At 32.4% G+C, this 22411-nt stretch overlaps 1 protein-coding gene across 36 annotated transcripts in view; it reads left to right on the plus strand.

The window, feature by feature from the left end:
* LOC105231594 (glutamate-gated chloride channel) overlaps positions 1 to 22411 on the plus strand; it is an 86531-nt gene that overhangs the window by 43043 nt on the left and 21077 nt on the right. For 23 of the 36 annotated variants that reach the window (XM_049449281.1, XM_049449280.1, XM_049449279.1 and 20 more), the window contains 4 exons: positions 2061 to 2131; positions 11701 to 11770; positions 14001 to 14237; positions 16214 to 16348. In XM_049449281.1, the coding sequence (XP_049305238.1) occupies positions 2061 to 2131; positions 11701 to 11770; positions 14001 to 14237; positions 16214 to 16348 (513 nt within the window). Of the gene's footprint in view, positions 1 to 2020; positions 2132 to 11700; positions 11771 to 14000; positions 14238 to 16213; positions 16349 to 22411 lie in introns of all 36 variants that reach the window. The other 13 variants (XM_049449288.1, XM_049449300.1, XM_049449306.1 and 10 more) reach the window with 2 other exon arrangements.

A 22411-nucleotide genomic window follows, 5' to 3' on the forward strand; every position in this document is an offset into this window, starting at 1 on the left:
CAATGCCTAAATGCATATTTAGTTAAATGTCTAGCATATAGTTTTACATTTTTCTTTTAATTGTTTTGTTTTTTATTGCCAAACATTGTAAAATAATAATTTATATAATTTATAAAGTTTGTTATACTCATAAATAATAAAATTTAACTAATATTATTGTAAAATGTCTTTTGGATCTCCTTTACTCTCTCTCTATCAAACTATTTCTAACTAATAACAACTATCTCTCTCTCTCTCGCTCTGCAACTAAACTTGTATTTAAAGTAAATTTCGCAAACGTTTATGTATATTTTTTTTTTTTGATTTTCCATTATTGTGTTAATGTGTGGAAAATTTACGCTCAAAATGATAATTAAAACAGCGTTGTAATTACTTGAGAGAAAAAAGCGTAAAAACTGAAAAAATAAGTAAAGTCAACGATTGCGTACTACTTACATACATACATACATATTTACATGTGTGCAATGGGATAATTGTTGAAATGTCAGTGTTTAGTTATAAATTGTTTACATACATTACGCAAATTTGTTTACAAAAAATATATTTTTTTTATTTTGTGATTTTCATTACTTTCCATCCCAAATTATATAGTATATATATTTTTTTGAAAAATATGGCAATAAATGCTATACAACTAATTAAACATTAATTTCAAAATTTTTGTATGCTTTAGACGTCGTTAAAACGTTTTTGTTTGAAAAAGTCGCATAATTCGAAAATAGTTGATACTAATTACACACACATAAATATATAACCATTGATACTAGACACTAACACTTGCCGTTAGTTTTTGTTTTTTCAATTATTTGTGTAGCAATAAGAGTGCCTATATTTAAGGTCATTATTTTAGTTTTGTATAGTTTTTATTTTATTCATATTTTTCGTTAATTTCATGATTTTCACTTTAAAATATAATGAATTTTCGTATGAAATTAGCTCAAAACTGCTGCAAATCCAAATGTGACGTAAAGCAAGCGAAGAAATTAAAAAAAAAAAAATTGTATAAAAACGGCAATGAATAAACCGTTATTTGATGAAACGTTTCTGCCAAAAACCGTTATAATATTAATTAATTTTTTTTTGCTTTTTAAATGTTTAATTTCCACGCACCACAAGTTTTTTCAATGCATATATATTTTTTAACTGCAATATGATTACTTCTAATGAGATCCCTACAGACATTTTTCAAAATATACCTACTAACAACACGCCCGCAATTTCAATTATTTCATTCACTTTCATTTCGTACACAATTCCATCAAAATTATTATATTAAGTTTAAAAAGTGAAAAAAGTATATTTACATATAAACGAATCTAGTATGAATATGATTATGGTTTGTACTGTATATACATACATACATATATGTATGTTAGTCATAAGTGAGTTAGTACCCTCAATATAATTTCAAAGTACTAATTGAGTTATAACATAGACTTAAGCACAAAAGAATATATATAATGTGACTATATAATATTACCAAACATAAAATAATAAACATTTTTTTGAAAAACAGCACAATCATAGGAAAATTCTACTGAAATTTGTATTTTAAAACGTAAATGGGGCAGCCTGAAACAATTGCGCCTACACATATGCTTCAGCGAATTAGTGTTCGTTACTTGTTTTTATCATTAAAAACAGTTATTTCGCATTAATATAGTTTATGTAACGCATAACCTGGAAATATTTAAGCCTTATTTGAATTTTTCGTTGGAAACTTAACTTATATGGTATATTTGGTTACAAAAAGGGTTAATACAAATTTAGTAATAATTCTTTTTATGGGCTAATTAAAATTTTGTTTTATTTATATATTTTTTTCATAACTCTTATTTCTATATTTTAGTTTTTACACTTGATTTTTTACACGCTGAATTTTAGACTTTAATTTTATCCTTTGATTTCTATGTATAGTTTTATTTCTAAACTTAAATTTCTACCATTAATGTCTTCTCTTATTAATTTTAATTTTTTTGCACCACTAAACATCTTTTTTATACTCGTACATCAATCAAAGAACCTGTACTAAATAGTCAAAATCGAATGTGAAATTCTAGAAAATGCGCCTACTCTTGTCTATGTCAACATGTTCCTACGGTCAATCTCAAAAATCGACGATTACAAAATGGTGAGTTTTCCAGCCTTTAAACAGTGAGCAAATTAATACAAAACAGTTAACAAAAACAGCAAAATTTACAATGACTAGGCCATTAATGTATACAATATTGTAATATACATATACAAATATTGAAATATCATTGAGTGGTTTTTTAAAGAGCTGGTATTAATAAATTTTTGGACCAATAGACCGTTAGTGTAGCGTAAGATTAAATGCTACAGGGTGTGCCAATATTAACACAAGATTTTAATTTGCCGCCATTTCAATTAATATTCACAGTTGAATAAGTTAAAAAACAATTCTGACCATATTTGTATGCCATTTTTGAGTTGCGGACGTCAAGCTTTCATTATTTTCAAATAATATCAAATAATGAAGACACGTTGTGCTATCATGTAACGTATAATTTTTATTAAGCCTAAACTGTCAGCTGTCGATTTGTGCTTTTTTTTTATGATTGTCAACGCTTTACTACATAAATGGCGGCAAATTTATCTGGCGTTAATTTTGTGACACCCTATATGATCTACATCTGGGTAAAACGCAATAAATCGTTCGAGGTTCCCTAATGTTTTTTAAGAAAAAACACATAGACTTAATTCGTTGAGTCCAATTTTCGATGATTAGTACGAGCATTGCGACTGGTAACTGGCTAATGACCCGCATGATGTTTTACATATCCTCACTGAAAAAAGTTTAATGATCCCAATCGACCGGCCCAAAACTTGAAATTATTTGCTCAACGAAATGTTCTCTTAACAAATCCATTAACTGATGCGATGTGTGGAAATTGGTGGCAACTTGTTGTAAGCAAACGTCGCCGAGACCACGAACTTTCTATTTCATTGATATTCATCCCAAATGTGTGATTGTTTACATACCCACTGAGCCAGAAATGGGGCTCATCGCTGAACAAAATTTGGCTCGAACGTTGGATCTTCCTGGAACTTTTTAAGAGCCCAAAGTGTGAAGTGATGTCGCTTGGGAAGGTCGAGCAGTTTCAGTTCTTGCACAAGCTGTATTTTGTACCCTTTCAATTTAAGATCACGACGTTAAACGTACGAAGTGGTTTCATACGTCAGTTCGAGTTGCTGCGAACGGTGCCGATTCGACTCTCCACGGTCATCGTGAACACTTACAGCTACGCTGTAGTCTATTCGAATGTTATCCAATAATGAATGCTGGGTCTGAAGATGGGTGATGCTGTTGCGACTAGGATGCTCAGTAGGCCGATTATGTTGACCATAAGTTGAGCGTGAATTTTTGTAATTAAGTTGAGCGATTTGTAAACGTCAGTCTTAAGTCTTGCCATGATGAAATGCCAAACAATACTAAACAAGGATAACATGACAGCTTGACACAACTCGAGCGTAATCTGACAGAAAAATAATATTGAAATAAAAACCTGTAAAGGGATCACGCAGCCGACTATCTTTGTATTTTGGTGGTATTTTATGGTGAACATACTCCAGCTGAATGAACTAACCTAAAAAGGTTTGCATGAAATAAAAGTGGTGATTAAAACTCATAGAACTTCCTTTTTAAACCGTAGCTTCTCGGTATGATTGAAACTCATATATTTGCTTTGTATTATATATATTAAATTAAATCGCTATAATCGCTCTATCTAAAAGCTACTCAATGATTGCCTAGCTGAAAAACTTTATCTATAATTATTTCATAATTTTTTTTTTAACAGAAAACTTTTTATAAAAAGTGCGCATTCGAACAAAAAACTTGCCACACACAAAAGTTGCTGCTTAGCTTTATAGATTCACATGTTCTTTAAACCAAAAGTTCTTGTAAAATAATGCAAAATACGTTTTGAAAAACCAGATAATTCACTACAACCACGCGCTTTTGGTCAAACTCCTTCAAAAACCACATTTTAACAAAAAAATAATAACTCAAATAAATATACAACAACGCTGTGTATAAAATACCGCTATGTGTCCAATTTAAAACAGCTTTTCGATTCGAACGGCTAATCCTTAACACCAGCTAAACGCAAAACTCAAACTCAAGACTCTCAACTGTACTATAATCCACCCACACGGCAGCCGGTCCATTTACCTATAATCACCCCTGTCTTCAGCGTTCTCCATACGTGCAGTGTTCAATTTGCGACACGCTTAAACCCCGATAGCTTTCGCAACAACTCGATTACTCGGCCACTTGAGCTTTCACTTCCTCACCACCAAATCATCACTTGTAATAACAGCAATTACCACCGATTTCTCTATGTAAATTACAATAACAACAAAAACCAAATTGCTTTTATGTTAAATAAACTATGATTTTATAAATAAATATTTCCGTTTTCGGTTTTTCCATTACGAACTAAACGTAATAGTTATGTTTATGAAGTCTAAGTAAATACATGTATGTATTTGTATATGATATCTAATGAACAATATCAATGTATTATACAAGAAACAAATATTTAATGTAAAAATTCAGTTGTGTATTTTTCATGGATTAAGTAAAGACTTTTGTTCACAACAGCATCGCAATTTCCATTACTAACCTCACCATTTATTATTTCTCTCTTTCTTTATATCTCCACGCCAGTGACATACATAAATTCTCCACTGTACTAATATATTTTAATGTCTACGCTTGTTTTCCGACTACACGTAAAGCTGTAAATTGTAATTAAAGAACAATTCGATTGATATTTAACAACAACTCTAACCTCCTAACTATGTCTATCAACTATTATTCCAATGCATATCATACATCCATATTTATGAACATACATATGTATAATTTTTCTTTAAGAACTGTGCCTGATTGTGTTATAAAGTCCATATATGATTTGTTCGTTTCTCTCATTGCGAAATCGTGTGCATCTCTTTACATTTCATTTCATTGTAGCATTTTCAAAATATTTCAATAAAATTTTCTTATTTCAGTTTTTAATTAAAAGTATTATTTTTGGTTGAACATTCTTTTTGATTGTTGGAAAATTTACAACTGTTTTCAGCTGAAACGTATAATCAAATATACATATATTCATAATTTTGGCACTTTAACCCTGAACGGGCTTCATTATTTTGCCACTGTTGGCAAAACACTATGATTGTTAGTCGAATCGACTAACAAAGCACGTTCAGGGTTAAAAACCATTATAGCTTTTTTATATTTCCAATTAATTATTTACTACAACTGAAAAGTATATAAAAGAAGGAAGATAAAGGATCTGTGCAACATAATGAAAGAAACCCTCAAAATAGCATAATATCTGATTGCCTCAGACCTTTCTTTCGTAATTGGATATAGTTGTCGATATCTTTCATTCCTAATTGGCTTTATAAACTATGCGATTATGACAGGCCTTTTTCCTTTATGTATTCGGTTATCAACCATTAAGCGATAAACCACAAACAAGAGGCAAAATTTATGCCTTCATTAAAACAAAAAACATAAAAAAAGTCTACTTAATCTTCTAACACATGTGTATAATCTTGCGATTGGTAGCAGTTTTCAACAATTAAACCTCTTTATCTTCTTCGTAAAAAGTTTCTGTTTTCATATTTCACTTAAATATCTAATTAGTTTCGAGTGAATCCGAAGAAAAGTGTAAAATATGGTCTAGTTAGACATTTACTGAGAATGTAATTTATTATTGAGCAGAAAGATACAACTATTTACATTTCTTTCAAGGATGCTTACCGGAACAACGAAACATTTTTCCAGGAAGATTTTACTACAGAAGTTTTTATTGGAAAATGAAAACAAAAGCAAACTAAAATTCTCATGATAATAATACTTTCTAATAATTAGAATTAGGGATAAGGCTATTAAGTGGGGAGACTATTGCGAAATAAACTGTGACAAAAAAGCACTTTATCTGCTTCCTTTGTCCATTAACTAAAAGTGATGGCAAGCAAACTGATCTTAGGAAGATAATTAAAGCTCATATTACGCTTTTCAACCCGATTTTATGTTAGTTAAAATTTTGAAAACAGGTATTATAGTTTTCAACTCTACCCGTCAAAAAAAGTTTCGGTTGAAGTGTTGTCAAACTTCAACTTTTTTGGTATTTTTTTTTCAACTCTGTGCCAGTGGAGTTGACTAGAGTATCCAAAAACTTCAACTTCTGCTATCAAGCTGAAGTTACGCATTAATGAATTCAATTAGGAGAAATTTTAATGGAAAAAGGATAAAACTAAATATTTCATTTATAAATTCAAATTTTGATCAGTTATTAAAAACAAATCCATAGAAAAAAATATTTGTTGACCTCGTGGCGTAAAGTCCCAAAACTGAACGTGGTAAGCTACAATTAAGATTTAGACGCCGTAGGAAGTGTTTCAAACATTAAGAGTAGATACAAACTATAACACATAGAAATATACTTTTTGAGTAAAATACAAGTTTTGAAGCGCTTTGCTCCTCTTCAGTCGTTCGTGTTTTATCCATAGCGCACAAATATGGTTTTCATAATATTTTAAAACAAGTTTTGTAACAACCATAGATGCCCCACAGACCTTTTAGCACATCAGTCGCAAACTGCACCTTCAGATATATTGAGTTGAGTTAGTTGTCAGACCTTCATTTTTAAGGCTGTCAACAACAATGAAACTGCGACTGAAAACAGTTGAAATCATATTACCAAAAAGAGTTGTTTTGATCGGAAGTTGAATTGCTTCAACATAAATTCAACCGAGTGGCGTTCTGAGTTGAAAAATTCAAAAATTCTTAAAACATAATTTTCTTTCTTAAAGGATTATTAATATGTCTGAGAGAAACTATATTTTTCAAATAAATTAGTAAATGAAATGAATGAGCAACAAAGCAGTTTCCAGCACCATTTTAACCATTTTCTATCTATAATGTACCAAGTATTTTTAAATATTGCTTTGCAAGTCATCAAACGCATATTTTTCATGATTTTTTTAAAAACCTTTTGATCATGTCTATTTCAAGTACACTTTGTACCAAACCGCTATTCGCTATTTCGACATTTTCTCAGTCACACACTTACTCTTTCATTTTAACGAATCGCCAGTCAAGCTAATAATGCAAACATAAATAATAACAACAATAAAGTGTATAGCAATATTACGTAAATAAATTGATTTTTTTAAACAAAATGTGCATTGGTGCCAAAATCAGTGTTGAAATGAATAAAATATAGTCTAAGCACATACCGATTTATTAAGCACCAAACAGTGTTGTTGAACGCCGCAAAAGTAAACTACACAATTGTATTTACTCACAGTACAGTTATGTACAATATAAACAAGCCTACCAAAGACACAAAGCTTGTAAATATGTCTAATAATTTCACTGTAAAAAGTAAGTTATATTTTAAGCATAATATTAACAAAACCTTAAAGACTTATATATATATACAGTTATGCGCAAAGTGATAGTAATGAATAATATTATTGCAATATGGTAACACTATGTAGTATATATAGCTTAAACCAACTACAGTTAGGCGCACAGAAATCATCAAGTTTTAATCTTTTTTTTTGTTTTTTCTCTTTTTTTGATTTTGAAATCTGTTTTCATGCGAAATGTTTGTCAATTTGTCTAAGTTTCAAGTGATTTTTCGTTATTTGAGTGTAAATGCGAACGGCGCATTAGCAAACGGGGTTGCCTGCTGCTTTACAGTGAGTTTACACCAGCATTGAGTTAATATTTTCGGCTTAAAAGTCCTTTTACAAAACACATACTTGTATACTCGTATTTCAACGATAACTGTGCTTTAAACCGTGAGTGTGTGCAGTGTCGAGTAGTTATTTTTGAGCAAATAGCGCTAATTAATTACTAATAATACTGGAATATTTACATTAATAGCGTTTAATTTAGAAATTAATTTTAAAAATGAAAAATTAAACAATTTTTATAATATTTCGCAAATAAAAAAGAAACTAGCAAACCGAAAAGTGAGTAATTTCCTTTAAAAAAATATACTTGCAAATTTCATATACAATTACCTGTACTTCGAAAGTGTACTGGTACTGCTTTTTCACATGCCAGGCTTCCAGCAGTCTTTAAAGCGTTCTTCTTTTAATTTAGTTCAACTCGTTCAATTAGTTTTCATTTCAATTTTTTCAATTTAGTTACGGTTAATTGCTTCGTTTGTTGTTCATTATTATGTAATTATGTAATTATACAAAACAGCGTAAAACAATATTCCTTTCATGGTTTTATTAACGTCTGAACTTCCCTTACAGCTATTTCAATGTATTGTTTTTGCTTTTTTATTATCTGGTAACTCTGTTTTTATAACTGTTGCATTTGAATACGCATGTTTCTACATTGTAATCCAATACCTATATATGTATGTTTTATATTGTGCATTTATGATTAATCATGAAAGTAATCATAATTATTTTTATATTCATTTTAATCATTAAAATAATCATAATGGTTTTTCTATACAATTTATTTATGCTTTTATAATTCTGAATAAAATCCGAAGAGAAAATTCTTCGTAAAAAGTGTCTGTTTTCATATTTCACTTGAATATCTAATTAGTTTCGAGTGAATCCGAAGAAAAGTGTAAAATATAGTCTAGTTAGACATTTACTGAGATTGTAATTTATTACTAAGCAGAAAGATACAACTACATTTCTTTCAAGGATGCTTACCGGAACAATGAAACATTTTTCGGGAAGATTTTACTACAGAAGTTTTTATTGGAAAATGAAAACAAAAGCAAAATAAATTCTCATGATAATAATACTTTCTAATAATTAGAATTAGGGATAAGGCTATTAAGTGGGGAGACTATAATAAATATGACAAAAAAGCACCCGGAAATTATAAATTAAACGCTAAATATTTAATTATTCAACAATTTTTTTTCGCCTTGAAAGTCATCCCCACCAGATGTAATACACTTATGCCAATGATTTACCCAGTCGTCGGAAGCTTTTTCAGCGAATTTTGTTTTATCTCTTCAATGATTGTTGACTGGTTTAGGGCATGCAACCCATGTCTTGTCAGCACTTATAATGTTCTGCATGAATGTGGAATCGGAGTTCGCACGGTCAAGAATGTTCAGCGAGACCTGATTACAGTACTCTTTTTGAAAAAATTTCAGCTTTATCGGGCCGAGTCGAGAAGAATGCGTTTCATACTCAAAATATGTACCAACATCATATGAACGGACTGGCGACAGATAACGAGCTCTCTTATCAACTCTCTAACACTTGCCTGAGGGTTTTCAAGCACCAGATCTTTCACTTTTTTTTTAATATTTTCAGCAGTTGAAGAGGTCGACGGTCGTCCAGAACGAGGCAGGTCGAGAGATCGACTGCCTTTGAAAGCTTTGTACCATTTGCTGTAGGCTTGTGTTTTTGAAAACCGAATCACCGGAAGCCTTTTCCAATATTGGCAACGATTCTGTAAACGAAATTTGGTTAGAATACAAGATTTGAGACAAATTTTTTGTTCCAAATTTTAATACATTGTAAAAATCGCAATGCTCTGTTGAGGTGTACCGATTTAAGCTCCTGTAAACAAACATCGTAGTATAGAATATGATGTAATAGAATATTCTCTTCTAACGCTTCCATCATCTCAAGCGTATACAAGCAACTTCACATAACCCCACAAAGATAGTGCAGTGGTGTTAAATCGCACGGTCTAGGAAGCCACACCACAAGTTCACGACGCGAGATACCTCACCAAAAATTTTCTTCAAAGAACTGATTGCTTCCTTGGTTTTATGACAGGTAGCGCCGTTTGAAGTTTGAAGCCGAAGGTCGCCGACATAAACCGCTTGCGGACATGGAAAAGTTATTAATCATAGCTCTATAACATACCCCATTGACTGTATTCAGCTTAAGGTTTGTTGGAAAACGAAAGTCATTGTATATACTCAGGGAAGTGTTAACCTCATTCAGGGGCGGATCCAGAGTAGAATTTTTGGAGGGAACTCTATAATTACTTCTTATGGATCCATTATGAGTTTTGTGGCTCACTGGAAATAATGAATAACCTTGAACTTTTGGGGATGGGGTGTGGTGCTTAGGTTGGTTGCTAACTCCACTAAGAAATCATGATAACATTATTGCGCATGCGTCAGTGTACATGTTAGCGCAGGGTTGCACTACAAGCGCTGCCCGTTTTTTGAGTATCTGGTATACTTTGTTCGATTCGCTGGAGAGTAACGCTTGGCGAATCGAAGACAACTAATACACTAGGTCGAAGAGTCTGTATTACTTTAATTTAATAGATTTTTAGGGAAGATGAAAATTTACGCAAAATTACAAATATAATTTATAAATACAATTAATTCGTTAACGAAAATTTTATTGCAAATATTTAGCTTGGATTTATTTGAGCTAGAAACTTTAGCGCAATGTGAGAAAATCAATGGATATTGGAGCTGCGCAATTATAATGAAGTGTAAAAATGTTTACTACAATAAAAATAAAAATCTGAAAATATATTTAACTTCAATTTAATGCTGCCATGTATTTTAAGTACCTAATTTTACACAATTTTTTCTCTTTATTTAATAACTGAAATGTTTAAAATTTACTTATATTTCTACCACTTATGAATTAAGCTTCTATTTAATTATAACAGTTATTTTATGACTTACATATATTTATTAACGCTTAATTTCTGCCTGCCTACTGCTTACAATATATTCAATGCCATGCAACTTTCGATGTTTTTAACGCTATTCTTGCTAAAATATAACAAATATACTTTTATATAAATGCTTAGTATATGTATGTCTGTATTTAATAACTGATTACTAACTTTAATACTTATATAATGAATGCTTGAATGCGTCTGGTGAATGTGACGGAAATATTTGAATGCCACTGCATTACCGCTGCTGCATGTCGCTTACCAAACTTACCATTATAACTGTACTAACCGAACAAATTGTTTATCGCTAGCGCTTTTGATGTTGCATTTAACTAGCTTGTCTGCTTGACTTTAACTTTTCTTGCTTGACACATGCTTTGTATGCTGAAATGAACTGTTATTTTTGCGAAGCAATTTCTTACACCAACTCATCATAACCGCTGCAGAAGAGAAAATCCGAATCAGACCAAATCCATGAACCCAACCTCAAATAAATTATGAAATTCGATAAAACCACGCTTAACGGCACATATCGATAACATACCCGAGCAAAAACCACCAATTTGTGTTTTTTATAAAATTATCAAAGAATTGTGCGGCCCATACCACACCAACAACACCGTCATTCGCATACGAGTTGCTTTATCAAAATCACTTACTATATATTGCTAAATTTCGACTTATGCAAAACCTTGTAAAACAGAAAAATTCTCAAAATTCGTAGAACCCATTTAGTTGCATTGCAAAAACAAAAACAAAAAATCGAAAAAATTGACTATGCAAAATTGCAATTTACCCATTTCACTATTTACTCGCTAATCAACCAGGCCACCAACTAAATCGAAAAGCGCATTAGAGAATTAGCAAAATCCATTGTAGTTTAGTGTTACATAATCATTATCGAAAATCATAGACTTGAATAATCACATTTGCTTATAAAATTGAAAGCTTTCTATTATTTATGAATTCGACTAATCGACAATTTTGTGTGTGTGTGCGTGCGTGTACAGGAATACAGCGTGCAATTGACTTTCCGCGAACAATGGACCGATGAGCGGCTGAAATTCGATGACATACAAGGTAAATTGGAAATAATCGCTTACATTTATCGTATTTGGTTAGTAAGGGAAGCAATTTTAATTATAGAGACACTTAATTGCAAAGAACTCCATACATATCGTCACCTAAAATGCGAAACAACGTAACATCAAAAAATCGAAATTCGGGTTTTTTTGCTTACGATTCACTGCATCATAATACATATACGTACATAACAGTTTCAGCTGCCGCTGTGAGATATAACCAATATATAACTAATATATAACCAATCTATAACCAGTATCTAACCAATACTCAAATTTTGTCTCAATATGAGTGGTTTCAATTATATCGTTTTTCCTTCGCCTCTCTACTGATGAAAAGTGATTTTACGTTATCCTACATTTTAGTTGTCGATGTACTACTTTCAAGAAATTGTGGAACTGAGATTAAAAAAATTGAAATTTTTATTAAAAGAAAATAAGTAAAGAAGACAAAATTAATAATTTGTCATATTAAAGTTATGATCATAGTTAAAACAAAATTCTCAACTCTTACATGTGAATATTTCATGTTTAATTCAATTATTTCAAAATTTATATTAAAACCAACATTCAATTTAGTGGATCACAGTGGTAATTTGAGAGTACATTTGCAAAATAATTTAGTTAAGTTATATATTAATGCATTGTTCTCTCCGAAAAGCTCGCTCAAGGTTAGATTAGGTTAGTTCATAGGGTTGATTCATCTCACTTGGGCAGCTATCTGTCCTTTATGTTGTCCAAAAACTTCTTCAAGTACATCAGCTCATAGATCAACGAAGCGTTTTGAGCTCACCATAAATTTATTAAGGCGATTATTATCAACCTTCTAAAGGTGTGTCTACCAAAATATATTCATATGTATAAGTCTGGCAAAAGCCGAACAAAGAGAAGAAAGTGACGAGCTTTTCCACCTCGCCTTGTTCCAGACAGCTTTCGCTTACTATATTGACAGTATCCAGTCAGAACACCTATGTACAATATCGGCGATATTGATTTTGCTAAATGCAAGCAGTAAGGAGAAAGACCTACGGTTAACGTTGGGCCAAAAGGAACTCGCAGGCACACATGTTGTAGATGTTGAATAGTACTTGCTGTGCTCACTAGAAGTTCATAGGTCCAGTGCTAAGATACTAGAGGAAATCGGAAAACCAACTTGTTTCCAATCGCCTAAAACTAAAGTTCATTGAGATCTCCCGACAACCCGCCCTCTTAACTTTGATCCATCCGTGAAAAAACTCTCTTCTCTCCTTCAACGGTTTCGTTCCGCTCCAAAATGCCTTGCAGGTGTTTGAGCAAAAAGTCAGGAAAAGCCTCAGCAAGGCAGTGCTATAAATTTTAAGGAAAGGAATCGAAAAAGTTGCTAATTTGCGTGTCTCCTTGCTCGGAGCCTCTCATATACCCAGCTTCCCTAAGTCTAATAGGACTTACCAGCGATGTCTAGAGATTGTTGGTGTAGTCCTTAATGTATTATAAATGCCGATAAGGGCCGCTCTTTGAACACCCTTCAACTGCTCAGATATTGTTTTTCGAATGTTCTCCACAACATAAAACATTATTAACTTAACTACGGTTTCATCCACTTCTTTACAATTGCTGTTCTACAAGATTATAAGGCGACCAATGCCTTCTTCAATCTCTCCTCGCTGTTTGGTTTCCATGAGCGCTTCCTATTCACTTCTCATCATTCTTTATTTTACATTCAGACTAGCTTAACTTAAGATTCGTTGCTACAAAGGTCTCTTTAGTGCTTCGCGACACTCCACTAATTCTTTGTTTAACTGTAGCAATATAATAACATGACTATCTTCAGAACTTATAATTCCTGAACTGAATATTTTGAATTACCGCATTGCTAGGACCTATTTTAAGATATTTTCGTTTAAAAGTTTCCAGCTTAAAACTTGCTTTGAGAACAATTCAGGTTCATTCAAAGAACGTTCTTTGCCTATAATCTACTTCGAATTATGTAAATCCAAATGTTTGTTACAAAAACAGTTTACAGATAATTGCTTTACCCGAAATATGGTGATACATACTTGTATGTACTTTTTTTACAATAATTTTTATGTCTCAGAAATGTTAATTGCAAATTTTTTTTTGTTACGGCCTCAATTACTAGAATTGACCTATCTTAGCTAGTGAAATAAAACATTACAATTTTCTCAATCATAATACACTTTTGCATATTTTTTGCTTTCTAATAACCACATTTTACTATCACTTTGCAGGTCGCCTCAAGTATCTAACATTGACCGAAGCGAATCGTGTATGGATGCCCGATTTGTTCTTCTCAAACGAAAAAGAGGGCCATTTCCACAACATAATCATGCCGAATGTTTATATACGCATCTTTCCCAATGGTTCCGTATTGTACAGTATTCGTATCTCACTGACGCTGGCATGTCCAATGAATCTGAAATTATATCCTTTGGATCGACAAATATGTTCGCTACGCATGGCTAGTTGTGAGTTCAAAGAAACAGTAAAAAAATGAATGAAATTATAAATTCTTATCAGAAACATGCGTCTTTAAGGGTGTATGCTAGTGTAGAATTAAAAAAAAAAAAAACCTTTTTTTTTTTATTTTCAAAGTTTAACTACATATACGAGAATATGTACATATGTCATATTACTTTCGGAAATATGGTTAATTTGCTGACCTCCCACCCAAACTGGTTCGTTTTTCTCTACACCGTCGTTTTTAAAACGATACCCACGGTTATTTAGGTTTTACTGGATCGATTTACCTGAAATTTAAACAATTTTTAGAGAATCTTCTGAATATATCTGTCTATATCTGTATTCAAAATTCAAATTTTACTATTTTAAAAAAATTCAAAACCAACATAAAAAATAATTGTTTTATTTTTTTCAGAGAATTGACATTACTTGCACAATTTTTTATAGGGTAGTCGAAAAAGTCTTTTAGTATTTTTAATCAAATTTGAACTTATTTTTTTTATAGTTATTAATGAACATTAATGAAGCAAATATGTACCATTTTAGGCGACCACTTTCTGCAATTTTTCCACTAGAAACATTATTCCATCAGTGTAAAACTTTTCTGGTTTCTCGGCGAAAAACTGCAACAAGTAATTTTCGCAGGCTTCTCTTGAACCCAACTTTACTCTATTAAGGGAGTTCTGCATTGACCGAAACAAATGGTAGTCCGATAGTGCAACTCAGGGCTATATGGTGGTTGTATGAAAACTTCTCACAGTTTTTGCCGAAACATCAAAGATGTGTGTGGTCTAGCGTTGTCCTGATGGAAGACGAAGTCCTTTCTGTTGATCAGTTCTGGCCGTTGTTTTCGATTGCTTGCTTCAATCTCATCAGTTCCTGGCAGTAAAATTGAAGAATCAATCGTTCGACCAGGCTTGATCAGAGCATAGTGCATGATTCCTTTTCAATCCCACCAAACACTCAGCATAACTTTTCGTGGCGTCACTCCTGGCTTTGCGACCATTTGTTGAGCTTCACCACGCTTGGACCATGACTTTTTTCAAACAATATTGTCGTATTTGATCCACTTTTCGTCTCCTGTTACCATTCGCTACAGAAATTGTTCGATTTCATTTCGTTTCAGCAAAAAATCGTAGATGTTAATTCGGTCTATTAAATTTTTCACAGACAATTCATGTGATACCCAAACATCTAGCTTTTTTTGTAGCCAGCTTTTTTTTAAATGATTTCAAACCGTTTGATGATGAATGTTAAGTTCCTTAGCAATATCATAGCTGCTTATGGGACGGTCCTGGTCAATCTTTCATTTTATTGATTTTCTCAACGAAAGATAGGCCAGAGCGAGGTGCATCTTTCACATCGAAATTTCCAGAACGGAAGCGTCCGAACTATTGCTGCGCTACAAGAGCTGATACAGCTCCGTAAATTTCACAAATTTCATCGGTGGCTTGCGGGGCATTACTTCCTTTTTTATAAAAAAAAAATTCAAAATATAGCGAATTTCTTCATTATTTTCACTCATTATTGAACAGCTGCCCCGAATTTAATTTTTTTTTGTAAAATGAAGCTTAAAATCTCACCTTTCCAACACTATATGGTATGGCACAATGTGATTGGCAGCTTTGGAGATATACGACAAAATACGAAAAGACTTTTTCGACTACCCATATTAATTGCCTTCTTTTACGATATTGTAAAAATTGCCTGAGTTTGATACCGCTGAACCCTCTTAAGAATAAATGTCACCACTTTTAGATATACATACCTTTAGATGTGTAATATCAAATGTTGTTTACAAAGTTCCCGAAGTTTTAAACCTATTATTAATTCACAGTGAACTAACCTTACTTTTTACTACCTTAATTACAGTAATAAATTAATTATTTGCGGATTTATACCTTACTCTCTACAGCTGATGAAGCATAGCTCTTTTACTTAGCTTAATCAAATTAGCTTAATCAAATTTCAATTTTCACAGATGGTTGGACCACAAACGATCTGGTATTCCTGTGGAAGGAGGGCGATCCCGTGCAAGTGGTTAAGAACTTACACCTACCTCGCTTCACACTTGAAAAATTCTTGACTGATTATTGCAACAGTAAAACTAATACGGGTATGTTGTCTCTACAGTTCCTATTTGGTTTTCTTAAATTTTTTTTCTGCGTTGCAAATAAAATGCGAAGTTTAAAGAAATCATATTTTATACAAACAAGTAATATTTTATTATTGTTTGTATCATCTTTGAAATGTGAACGCGCCATACAATTTGCATTAACTGTACGACACGGTGCCTACATACGACTATATTCATATTAAAACGAAATATATTCTATTAACGAGCATAATGCTTTACAAATATTTAGTATATTTACATACATATATACAATTATTTATCAATAATAATTATGCAATTGTCTAATTTCGTTGAAAAATTTATTTAATTGCTTCTTTTATGTAACTGCCTACATATATATACATATATAATTAATATTTGAATTTATATACTTGTTGATGTTTTTCCGTTATGCTTGTTTACACTTACGTACTTAAATATGTAATTAATTACATTCCTTACTTTCATTTCATAAGTAATATTTTCGAAAACATGCAAAATATGCAAAGAAGAAGTTGTTTGTTAACCAAAATACCAGTAATATTGCTTACCGCCCACCTACACACACACACACCCATATAGCCGTATATGAATAACTACACGCACACACATGCCCACACACCATACCACTCATACCACCATTAAGCATACCCACCGCCAGCAAGCACTTGACGCAGTCGAGTATGTATACCCCAACCGTGCATCAGCAGAGAATTTGGCATTTAATAAATTGTAGTGCTAGAGAAATGCTAAGTGCTAGTGGCATAATCTATACATACTTAATTGGCAGTTTAAGAATATGATATTTAAGCATAACGAGGTAGCTGTTTAAAAACGGAAATTTCCTCTCAATTTAAAGACACCTTATTCTATTTTAATAATCTTTCTTTAATTCTAATTATCTTATGCATGCTTCTTAGCTTTGAGTTTTCTATTAGATCGAGTATTTTATGAATTCTTATATCGTTAAAACTCGTGCTTGCGCTGCGTGACACAAACAAACGTGTTGAACTCTTATGCTCACTTACCAATCGTAAGTTTTAAGAGTAACCTCTGGCCAAGAACAAAGAAAGGTTGATAGGCAGGTAGATTGGACGTCGGGCGAGGCACCTAGGTCTTTAGTAAGCCCATTGTGAAACAACCGAGACTACATTCCCCTCACTACATTATGTACTCTCTGAAACACTATGCATGCCTGATGAAGTTCATCATTACAAAAAGTTTGCAAGCTCCGAGATATTTTCAAGAAACCCAACGGAACGTTGTGATTCTTTTTCTATACAAAGCACTGAACTTGCATAGAATTTATACTTTAATCTCTTCCTCTGCTACCTGCTCTACATCAAGTGTACTGGTATGTCTGCCAATTATACAGTAATATGTTAGCATGCCTACTACAAGTCCTATGTCATTCATTTTGAATTTTAATAGTCGATATGTGCGAACTGTATTCTATTCATGCCACGTTTGCCTGCTTGACTCCATCGTCACTCAGCTATATCTATCTATAACATATTTAATAGACCAACATTAGATATCTAAAAGAGGGCATGTAAATTCGCTCTTTTTCGAATTCTAGTTGTTGGTTGGTGCCTGCCAAATCTGTCTCATCAGTTCTAGTTCAATGTGTCGGAGCCCCTTGCAGGTTTATAATGAAATAGGATGTTAGCACGAGCATGGCAATATTTCACTATCTTTGATGCAATCGTAAAAGGCTTCAGTGATTTCAAAGCATATTGCATATATGGATTTATTTTTTATCGTAAGCACCCTTTTTGTCACCTGTAAGTAAACTTTCCTTATTTGCTTTGATTTGAGCTTGGAAGGCACCAGAGTGGTCTAGTAGTCCGAAGGAGATTTTGGTATCTAATTTTGCTGAAAAGCCACCACCTCATATTTCACTATCTAGATTAAACTCTGTATGCCATTTTTCCTGTATGTCCAGTTCACCTCTTTCATACTCTTCTCTGTATGAGAAGGTAATATTAGGCAATATTAAGTAGCGAAATTGAGCTCAATTCTAAGAAAAATTTTCAGACTACTGCGTATCTGCCGTACAACATTTACGAGTATTGAAGGCAATTCCGGAAATTTCTTGGTAATTAGGTGACTTCGTTCCTCTCTGAAATGTGCCTCTTAGTTGTAGAATAGCTGTCAAAGGCTACTGGAATACAAGAAAATAGCATTAAAAGTTGACCACCCCTATAAATAACTATCGAAAGTTTATACTTTCTATTTCATACTTTCGATTGGCACTCCTTAATTCGTTCAATGATAAAAAATCAAATTATTAGAAATTATACGAGGTGTGATCAAAAAGTATCGCGAATCGTAACTGACAGCTTTCTTCGACTGCAGGGGCGTGGTGCATCATGAGTTCTTGCCACAGGGAAGAACGGTCAATAAGGAATATTACCTGCAAGTTATGCGCAATTTGCGCAAAGCAATCCGCCAGAAACGCCCGGATTTGCGGAAGAACAAAAATTGGCTTTTGCATCACGATAACGCCCCTGCTCACACATCGTTGCTTGTGCGCGACTTTTTGGCCAAAAGCAACACACTAATGATGCCGCAGTCCCCGTATTCTCAAGATCTGGCCCCCTGTGACTTTTTCTTGTTTCCTAAACTGAAGAGGCCAATGAAAGGACTCCGTTACGCTTCTCTTGAATCATCGAAGGAGGAGCTGAAGAAGATAAAAAAAATGATTTTTTGAAGTGCTTCGAAGATTGGAAAAACCGTTGGCACAAGTGTATAATATCTCATGGGGATTACTTTGAAGGGGACAAAATAGATATTCATGAATAAATAAATAATTTTTGAAAAAACACAAAATTCGCGATACTTTTTGAACACACCTCGTACTATACGAGTACTACTGTAGGCATGCATTTTTAATTCGCATGAAAGGCCATTCTTCGAAATCTTTTTTCTAGGTTGGTATGACTGTGACAGATGTCACTGTGCCAAATTTCACATGAAATAATCAATCGTGTCTAGTATATGCTTGCTTTTCTGAAGTACATAAAGTGCATTTGGCGATTTTAATTATGAATTAAATTATTCAATAAAGAATTTCCATTGAATTTTGTGTGCGGAATCAAATTTCTGGTGGCGAGACTTTCAAAATGTTGGAACAGGCCTTCGGCGATAATTGTTTGTCGGGAGCAAGTCTTTTTCATTGGTAAAAATTATTCAAAAGGGATCGCGAACGCGTTGACGACTAACCACGTTCACAACGGCCATCAAAGGCAACTAGTGATCAAAACGTCAATAAAATAAAGAAATTGTTGCTTGCGAATCGACGACTACTACGTCTTTCGGCCGAATGTAGCGGCAAAGGTGAACCCAGCCAAAAAATCAACATCAAAGCAGGTCAAACATGAAGGTTATGTTGACAGTTTTCTTCGATTATCGAGATGTGGTTCCCTTCGAATTCGTTCCGACCGGCCAAATTGTCAACAAGGAATTTTATTTGAGTGCTATGCGTTGCTTGCTCGGAGCTATTCAGAAAAAGAGACCGGAATTATGAACCGACAACTCTTGCTTTTTGCAGCACGATAATGCACCGTCGCATACTGCTTTGATTCTTCATGAGTTTTTCGCCAAAATTTTAACCAATCTCGTGAATTCGTCGAATTTAGCTCCGTGCGGCTTATGGCTATTCAGCAAACTCAAACGATCGCTACGGAGAAACCCTATTTTTTGCTCATACTAGTATATATGTATGTATAGGCAACCTTTGCTCTGCGGATATATGTACATATGTTGCAGCTTTTTAATCTTTGATAAATTTTGTCTTCTAAGCCAATACTTGATATTTTCTTTGTCCTTTAAGCTTCCTGGCAGATGTTTAGCTTCAATTATCTTCTATTTCTGAGCTAGTGCATTTTATATGATCTCTTTAACGAAATCAACTTAGCTCTGCAGATTTGTGCACATACTTGTATATCTATTTACTTTATTCCTTTTTTTCATGTGCCAAGGGGTATTTAGATCTCTACAAATTCTTTCAGAAACATGTAGTTTCAAAATTTGGCCTACAAAATGAGAAATAACTCACAACTACTAAAGCTCTCTGTCTACTTATGTAACAAACAGTAAGGTATTGCATGCAGCTCACATAACTTAACCAGCCGATTCCTGCGCGCTTTTTTTTTGAAGCCCTGGAAGATTTTTGTTTTTATATCAGGAAGAAAATATTTTATTTTAAGTACATATACAATTTTTTGCTAGTTTATAAATATTATAACATATTGCAGTGCATAAAATACCAGATATCGAGTCGTAGGTTAAAATTTAAAAATTTTGATTTGAACATTTTCGAAAACCAGTGCCAATAATTTTCTCAGCCAAGCAAATATACTGCCACACTATTTTCAACAATTAATATTCATTTGCATTTTGAGTTTGAAGCATGGACTTTTGAAAATTTTAAATATACTGTTATATTCATTTAAATATTATTGCAATATTAGACAGTTTACATTATTTTCGAGAAACTTTAGTATTTGTTATAATATTTTCTTTCATTGAAATAATATATTCACACAAAAAATGGCCAAAATTTAAAGCAATCCACTAAATTAGTTGAAAGTAGCAAAATAACTAAAATAAAAAAGAATTAAATAAATATCGTATGCATTTATAAACAAAAATATATACATACAAACGCAGAAATAGTAAAGTCTAGTGGTAAATTTAATTAACAAAAAAATTTGTTTGAATTGTTTAGTACTTTTAGTTGCCGTTGTGCCTTTGGTGTTTAGACGGTTAGAAAATATTAGACAACGTGCAATATTAGCAGCATTTCTGAGTAACATACTTTAAGTACACAACACTGATCACTGACTAAACTTAACTTAAATGACAATATACCCTTATAACAATTTTGTTTAAATTTTTAGTAAAATTTTATTGCTATAAATGCAAAAAACTGCTAAAAACTACTAAAAACCACAACTAGCGCCAATTCATTTGACACACACACGCATACACGCTTTCAAACATGCATAACCAAATACACACACACATAACTTATATAACCACAGCCAACAACTACGCAAATAACATAGAAACTCTCAAAACTTTCAGAACTACCAAACTTACATACTTAACTTTCCACCCAATTTTGCGATTTCTGCGAAGAACTTCACAATGCAAGACAAATTGAAATTGGACAATAAATGAACAATTCTATATGCCAGATGCATTGATGAGATAGATTGGGAAAATCGAATTTAAAACTACGTAAAAACTTGAAAAAAAAGCAAAACAAATAAAAGATTATAAAAAGCTTGAAAAAAGAATGTAATGCAAGAAGTTACAAAAATATGAGAATGTGTACTAATAAACAACTTTGTCTTGAAGAGTATGGAACGCTTGGTCAACAAATTAACGGAAATGAACAATAGAATGTATTCTTAAAAATTACAAAATAGCATATATTTACAATTTTCGAAAATACGTTTCAATTCCGTTAACATTTTTGTTGCTATACGAAGAAAAACTCTCGAAAAAATCTAAAACCGCTGCTGTTATTTATGTTTGCCTATGACTAAAAAAGAAAAACTTATCATTTTTGACTTATTGCCTTTTTGGTTTTCGCAAAATGCAGTGTTCTTTCTAGTGAAGAAAAGTCGTTTATGGAAGCAGAAACCGAAAAATGAAATGTCATTGTTAGAAAAATGTCAACAAAACTGATAAAAGCAAATTATTGTTTAAAAATAAAAAAAAAAAAATTTTGAAAAATTAAAAAAAAAATCGAAAGTTTTTCAATGGCTAATTTTCTACTGTACGGCAGTTTAAAAGCATAAAATCCGAAGTTTTCTAATTATCACTTGAATATTTTTAATTTAATTGTTGTTATTGCTAATTTGGAATACTATGTATAGTATCAATAGATATAACCAACTGATGAGGGTTTGAGCCGTTTCAGCTCCATATTTAAATTTTTAAGGCCCGACGCAAACACAGCTTGTCTTATAAAGGCTGTACCATTTCAAGATTCCTTTCTTTTTTATCGAAAAAAACAAAAAGTTAAAATTTAATGGATAATGTTTATTA

This window comes from Bactrocera dorsalis, chromosome 2 (genome assembly GCF_023373825.1).
Source record: "Bactrocera dorsalis isolate Fly_Bdor chromosome 2, ASM2337382v1, whole genome shotgun sequence".
NCBI lineage: Eukaryota > Metazoa > Arthropoda > Insecta > Diptera > Tephritidae > Bactrocera > Bactrocera dorsalis.